This window comes from Eubalaena glacialis, chromosome 5, assembly GCF_028564815.1.
Source record: "Eubalaena glacialis isolate mEubGla1 chromosome 5, mEubGla1.1.hap2.+ XY, whole genome shotgun sequence".
In the NCBI taxonomy this organism is placed as follows: domain Eukaryota; kingdom Metazoa; phylum Chordata; class Mammalia; order Artiodactyla; family Balaenidae; genus Eubalaena; species Eubalaena glacialis.
Genome location: NC_083720.1, coordinates 20,712,343 through 20,719,953, shown reverse-complemented (window position 1 = coordinate 20,719,953; position 7,611 = coordinate 20,712,343). Strand labels below are relative to the sequence as shown.

At 37.4% G+C, this 7,611-nt stretch overlaps 1 protein-coding gene across 1 annotated transcript; it reads right to left on the bottom strand.

Moving 5' to 3' along the window:
• Positions 1-623: 623 nt before the first annotated feature.
• Positions 624-905, bottom strand: LOC133091937 (NADH dehydrogenase [ubiquinone] 1 subunit C1, mitochondrial-like). Its single transcript, XM_061191121.1, has one exon. The coding sequence runs from the start codon at positions 903-905 to the stop codon at positions 699-701; it is 207 nt and encodes a 68-aa protein (XP_061047104.1). The 3' UTR covers positions 624-698.
• Between the last annotated feature and the right edge of the window lie 6,706 nt (positions 906-7,611).

The following is a 7,611-nucleotide window of genomic DNA, read 5'->3' as shown; positions in this document are numbered from 1 at the left end:
TATGGGGCCTTACACAGAAGATCAGCACAATTGACATCTTTTGTTGTTTCTATGCGGACTGATGTGTGGGAGAGAAGGCCCTGTTGGGTTAGTTAGGGGTATCCTTTTGGAGGGAGCCCTGGAAAAGGAGCCAGATGGTGAAATAAAGACTAGCTGAGATCAATGTGACAGAGCCTTCGCAGCACCTTTAGTTATGGCTCTGTTATACTGGGAAAAAACAGTTGTTCCCCTTCTAGTTACATGCTTTGCTTGTGTGGTGTGAGTGTCTTGAATGTGCCTCTATAAATGCAAGAGGCCAAGACCAATATAGAGTGTTGTTTTAAACTGTACACACAAAGGCTCCTCAGTTAGACCTCTTCCCACGGTGTAAGTATTTTGATGGTTGCCATTTTGCACTCTGCCCATGGGGTAGAGCCAGGTAACCGTAAATCCCAGATGGGCTGACCAGCAAAGACTCACTCTAACCCACTTCGGTCAAGCAGCTCATGTTCTTTTAAGCACTTCTTTTTTTTTTTTTTTTTAATACAGAAGTATTTTTTAGTTTAATTATGTGAAACACAAATGCTGACTTGACATATATTCACATGTAACTCTTTCACGTTTACAGCTCAACAGATTGGTGAATCCAGAGGAACTGCTATAAACACTATATACTGTATCGGTATTTCAAAAATTTATTCCAACCCATTTCTTCTTTTCTACTCTAAAACATCTTCATTATGTTGTTTGATGAGATAGATCCACAAGAAAACGGAGGTGCCCAAGGTCAGTCCAACCTTCAGCCAGTCAGGTCTGCCATGTGGCAGTTCCCGAATGTAGAACTTTGACCGCGCTGAAGAGCCGCTCGGGAGCTTGGCCGGGGCCAGCAGCTTGGAGAAAGGGCGCAACACGGCGGACGGCGCCATCTTGACGGGCTGGGCTCCGCCTCCTAGGGGTCGGCGTCCGGCCGAGCGCCCCCTGGCGGGCGGAGGCGCGGAACTGCGGGCGCTAACCCCCTCTTTTAAGCACTTCTGACACGCTCAGCACCCTTATGTCCTCAGCGCTTGTGAGCATTTGGGCTTCCCCAACAAGGAGGATGACCTGGTCCCTACAGTTTATTCCCTACTGCTTGGCCTTCAGTGTGCTCACCGTAAATGAATCCAAGGAAAAGATCGGATTCAAGATCAGATTCAAAGGTAAGTGGAATTTGATTTGATAAGGAAATATATTTACCTCTTAAATGTTAGATTCAGATGCATTAGAGCAAATTAAAATTAACTTTAATATTACTAATATTAATAATAATGTTCAACACTACCATGTTTAATGCCATGGTGGTAATGTAGTTACTGAGGCTTTGCTGAAACATGACAACTGCTAATAACTACTGCTTTTTGAATGCCTACTATGTGCCTGGGGATTTATGTACATTATTAGTCTTCCAAAAACTCTGTCAGATGTGTAAACCTTGTAATTAAGATATAGGGACTCTGGCAAAAAAAAAACGAAACAAAAAGCCCAAGTAAATTGCTTAAGATTGTCCAAGTATTAAGTGGGAGAGATGAGCTCAAACTTAGGTCTGTCTGACTCCAAATCCCATGAGTTTCCACAACAATGTGTTATTATTTTGGTGTTTTTCTCTAAGAAGAAGGGAAATTATTTTAATATATTTGGAAACAATATTATCTTTTTATTTTAAAATTTTGCAAGGCAGAATAGGAACATAATCTATCATAAAAGTACGTTTGGTATCGCAAACTCCAGGAAAATAATGGACGCCTTTCTAAAGGATGCAGCAATTCTCCCCCAACGATTTCGCATAGCCTTCATCTACAGAATTTAACTTTTTCTAGATTCCTGGAGGAAAAATCCCTCCTTACATGATAAAATTAAAGGCATATTCATAACCAAAAATTCCTCTAAGCAGAATTGAATTTTAAAACTTCCAGCAAAAAGAGACTGACGTCTCAGCAAAAAGCAAATAAAGATACTTTCTGCATCTTCTACATTAATTAACACTCATTTTAAAATATACTAATTAGTTGATGGACAGTGAACTAAGGAATTTTCACCTTCTAGTAAATTATGTGAAGTAGTGGCACCTACTGACAATGTACGATATTGCAGTCTAGCATCATTAGAAACAAATTCTAAAGACTTTAATATAGGAAGAAACTGTTTTGTCAGGTTTTAATTTTTATTTATTTATTTTAATATTTATTTATTTTTTATTTTTTTAGATTTTTGGCTGCGTTGGGTCTTTGTTGCTGTGTGCGGGCTTTCTCTGGTTGCGGCGAGGGGGGCTACTCTTCGTTGTGGTGCGCAGGCTTCTCATTGCAGTGGCTTCTCTTGTGGCAGAGCACGGGCTCTAGGCACGCAGGCTTCAGTAGTTGTGGCATGCGGGCTCAGTAGTTGTGGCAGACAGGCTTAGTTACTCTGTGGCATGTGCGATCTTCCTGGGCCAGGGCTTGAACCCATGTCCCCTGCATTGGCAGGCAGATTCTTAACCACTGCGCCACCAGGGAAGCACCTGTTTTGTCAGGTTTTTAAAATTACAGAATGCATCTTCCTGGAAAAATACACTATGTCTGGAGTATAAGTAGTTACAGAATATGCATGGCACATCTTTCTGACATCTCAATTTTATTCGACATTTATATACGAAAATAAATGTTTATTGTGACTTAGATGGCACAATTAGCCTGATTTTTTTTTTTTAATCTATGATGGAAATCTTCCAAAAGTGTCTCTGTTTCGAACACATTCATTTTTGTCTTGCTATTAGAGGTTCTTCAGTGGAAAACTTTTAGAAATATTGGATCTAGCTCATTCCTTTTGTTTGAAAGATGAGAAAAGTCATGTTCCAGCTTGTGTCTAGGCTCAGAGAAAAGTTCAGGGAAGACAGACTTACAGACTCTTATTCTTCATTCTTTCCATCTGAATTTACCACAGGGTCGCCATTTGTATGGTAGATACTCAATCAAAATAGAAAAATAATGTTCAATTTGGGGAATCACAAACATGTGGTCAAAAGAATTTGGGGAACGTGAGAAGTTCTATAACCTCGGACTCACTGAAAATTGGTAACAATGCTATAATAAAAATCTCCCATGGGAGAAATTCTGCAAGTTCTCAAAGGACTGTGAGTGACGTCTAGCAATTCCAACAGCAAGCACATCTTCTTGCTGATCGTCAGTCTCTTTATGCTGGAAGTTTTAAAATTCAATTCTGCTTAGAGGAATTTTTAGTTATGAATATGCCCTTAATTTTATCATGTAAGACAGCAATTAAATCACCAGCATTAGCTTTATAGCGCAGTTAACATTCTGAAACACATCTATTCCATAAAATGAAAGATACTCAAATTTAGGCCAAATTTTTAAGTTCAAAGAATAGCTTTAAAATAAGACTGCCAATGAGTCTGTTTATTGTTTGATTTGCAGCTAGTTAGATATCCAGATTTTTTGGGTCATACATGTCTTTGTGTTCTACTTTGCTTTATCAGAAAGCAAAAGGACTTAGATGTGGCCTAACAGTAGACAGATAACTTCAAAATTTCCAAATGATTCTTCAAAATGATATCATAGACTGAGGTTGGCAAAAATAAGAACTGAAAATATGTAAGGATCATTACTACAGCAAATAGCCAAGCCAGGCTCAAATGGGTGCAAATTAGCTGTTACCATGTTGCTGAAGAGGCACGCATTTGGCTTTTAGTCAAAGCGATGTGGTCAACATGGAAACTTTATTGTCGCACATAACTAGTGTTTCAGATGTAGGGAGCCTCCAGGATTTGTTAATTCAGCAACTTAAGAAAGCTGTTAAATACCCAGAATTATTCTTTTCCTTCTATCAGCCTTGCCATCTGGGATAGGCCCTTTCATGCTTGCAAAATGATTCTATCTGCAAACTTTACATCCTCACACATCAATGTCCGGAGGAAAAACAAACTCAAGAGCCCTCTCTCACATGTCTTTTTTAAGAGCTTAGAATCTTTCTCCAGGAGTTACTCCAACAGATTTCCACTCATGCCTTATTAGATTTGGATCAGGTATCTCTTTCCAGCTCAATCTCCAAATGGAAAGGGAAATTGAACTACTGTGTTATGATTGGTTGAAGGTAATCAAGATTCACCCTCTTGGGGCTGTGACTAGGGCAGGACTAATCTTTCCTGAGCCCTAAGACCTGCATCAAATATGGGTTCTACAGAAGGAAAAAGGGCTCTTGGCAAAAAACCAAGTGGTTCCTACATGGCACATCATAAAGCAACAGAAATTAACATCCCCAAAGATCGATGGGGAGAAACTTTTAGCATGGAAGGTACCTTGATATAAAATAGAATGTATAGGGACTTCCCTGGTGGCACAGTGGTTAAGAATCCACCTGCCAATGCAGGAGACGTGGGTTCGAGCCCTGGTCCGGGAAGATGCCACATGCCGCGGAACAACTAAGCCCGTGCGCTACAACTACTGAGCCTGCGAGCCACAACTACTGAGCCCGCGTGCCTAGAGCCCGAGCTCCGCAACAAGAGAAGCCACCGCATTGAGAAGCCCACACACTGCAACGAAGAGTAGCCCCAGCTCGTGGCAACTAGAGAAAGCCCGTGCACAGCAACGAAGACCCAACACAGCCAAAAAATAAATTAATAAATAAATAAATGTAAAAAAATAGAATGTATAAGTGAAAGATATGCTTAGAGGACTTAAAGAAAGGAAAACACATTAGGTGAGTGTTTCCATCTATCCCTTCTGCTATCTGGGAATTTTATCCCTGACTCCTAATCACCAAAGGCAAAGGCAGACTAACATCTTAAGGCTACTTTCCTCAGCTAGTATGTATACAAAGTACAAGAAGGATAATGACTTGTCTTGTAAAATACTGGGACAGCAAAAGGGTTTTGGTCCAGCTGCCTCTTTCCCCAGCACAACTCCATGGATTCTTTGTGCTTACACACACACACAAATTCATAAAGGCTGTTTCTAGCATTGCTGTGTGCCTGATCTTGGGTTGTGGTATCCTGTGGGAGAAGGAGCACAGGAGATGAAAAGGAAGGCATTTGTTCTCAGGAAGAATTGTGAGCTCTTTGGGTTCTATGAATTCAACGTAAGGGTCCTGTGAAACAATGTACATTATGTAGATAATATAATGGAAGTTTATGTTGATAATTTCATTTACAGTGCATATTCTTATCATGTTCTACATTATGGTTACAAAGTAGATTATAGGATTTTTTTCCTCAAACAAGATTGAAAAGGTCAAAGGGATGTTATCTCAATAAATCTCTAAGCCAGAATCACATAACAATATCATTTGAAGAAGAATTCTTAACCTTCTCTGTGGAAACTTGAAAAACATTAAAGAAAGGCAAACCTCAAGACTTTCTACTAAAAAAAACTGGTTATAAACGTTTTTTAGCATAAAAGAAAATTGTTCTTGGATATCCTATCTAATAGTGATTAATGTCCTAAAATTATATTTAGCTAAACCGTATTTAGCTGTACTAAAGAAAGCTCAGGCTCCTTTCAGATCTAATATGATTCCAAGAATTCTAAGATTTTATGTATTACTTAATGTTGTTGTTCTTTTTGTTACTGAGTATTTAAAAACTATACAAATTCATTAATTTAACAACTATTTATTCAGTAACTCATACACGCCAGGCACTGTTCTGAGTGCTTGGGATACATTTGTGCACAAAAGTAGACAAAAGATTGAAGCCCTTGTGAGCTAATATTCTAGTGAGGAAAAGAGAGACCATGAATGATAAACATAACAGATTAATAGATATACTATGATAGAAAGTAATAAGTGCAATGGGGGAATACAGAGCAGGGTGAGAAAATCTAGAGCATAAGAGACGTTGCCTCTTTTTTTATGTTTTTTTAAAATTAATTTTTATTGGGAGTATAGTTGCTTTACAATGTTGTGTTAGCTTCTACTGCACAGGAGACGTTGCCTTTTTAAATGAGGTGGATAGGGTAGACCTCATGGTGAAAGATGTATGTATATCTTACAAAGTTGTATGTGTATATATAATATAATATATATTTACATGAGTACATAAATACAAGCTACATTAAAATTAAATATTAACTATATGTATGTTTTTATACTGAAAGTCTATTAATGTATTTCCCACTAATTTAAAATTTGCAATTAATTCAAACACTATATTGGTTAAAAATTTATCTTTGTGTTTTCCATGAAGAGCTTCTAATGGCATAAAATGACTTTAGAGAATGTTTTTATAATATATTTTATTTTTCTTGATTCTAAAAGCTTGCTTATTTTAGGAAAGTCAGACTACCAAAAAGAAAGAGAATAAAAATCACCCATAACCCCACTGCTCATAGATAACTACTAATATTTTAGAAAAACTCCTCCCTTTCTTCATACCTGCCCTTCTTCCTCTTTCCTCCCTCCCTCTCCCCTTCCTCCTTCACTTCCTTCCTTCCAATCTTCCTTTTATCCACCTAGATAGAATTAAAAATAATTATATAAATGGATAGGTTTTTTTTTTTTTAATTGAGGCTATGCATAGGTCTTCAATCTCTTATCTGAAAACTCTGGAACCAAAATGTGCTTGAGAATTGAGAAATGATTGGGTATAAAAAGGTAATTTTATATAAACTATACATTACGTAATATCCCTAGTGTGTCTGGGGCAGGACCCTGCAATCAAATACATTAATAGTGAAATGTTTGTTCATAATACATGAGATTAATAAAGACTATAAACAGCCTCATATGAGTTACAGTCATATTTTGCTATTAATTGGCTCACAATTAGTCACAAATAGTCTCTTGTTTTTCTGAGCTTATTAGATTTCAGAATTGCAGATAATGAATTGTGAACCTAAGCACATCTTTTTAAATGGTGTCGTTTCTTTACTTAAAGTTATATTTTAGAAAAAATTTAAAAATTTTTTTAAAAGTTATGTTAACATTCTATCATGTTAAAGTTTTGTAAACAATTTTGATAGTGACAAAATAGCTTACATATTAAAAATTTATTAAATATATTTTAAGCATGTTAGCCAATTGTTCACCATATTTGATGTGTATGTTTTTCTAGTTTATGTTTACCTATTTATGTTGTTTTTAAAAATATTTACAGATATTACATGTATCAATAAATACCACATATGATATTTGTGGTGTCATCATCATACTTATGGCTGCATCTGTAGACCAAATCTGTAGATTCTTTTTTGTTTGTTTCACCTTAGGGTTCACTTTAATGAAGTGAATAGTGTTGCACATTCTATGGGTCTGGACAAAAGTATGATGACATATATCAATCATAATGTCAAAGTATTTTCACTGCTCATAGAAACTTCTGGACTCTGTTGTATTCCTCTCCCCTCTCCCCCCAAACTCCTGACCACCACTGATCTTTTTATTGTTTCCACAGTTTTGCCGTTTCCAGAATGGCATATAGAATCTATTTTTCTTTTTTTTTTTCCTTGAAAAGAGAGCTTCAAAGCCTTTATGTCTATAAGACCACTCATGGCCCACCCAGGCGAGGACTGGACAGGCTCTAGGTGGCAAACTTCCCCACTAAATACTGTAGCTTTTCTTCCAGTATTGAGCCCTGTCCCACTGGTCCTGCCCAGCAGCCACGTGGAGGAC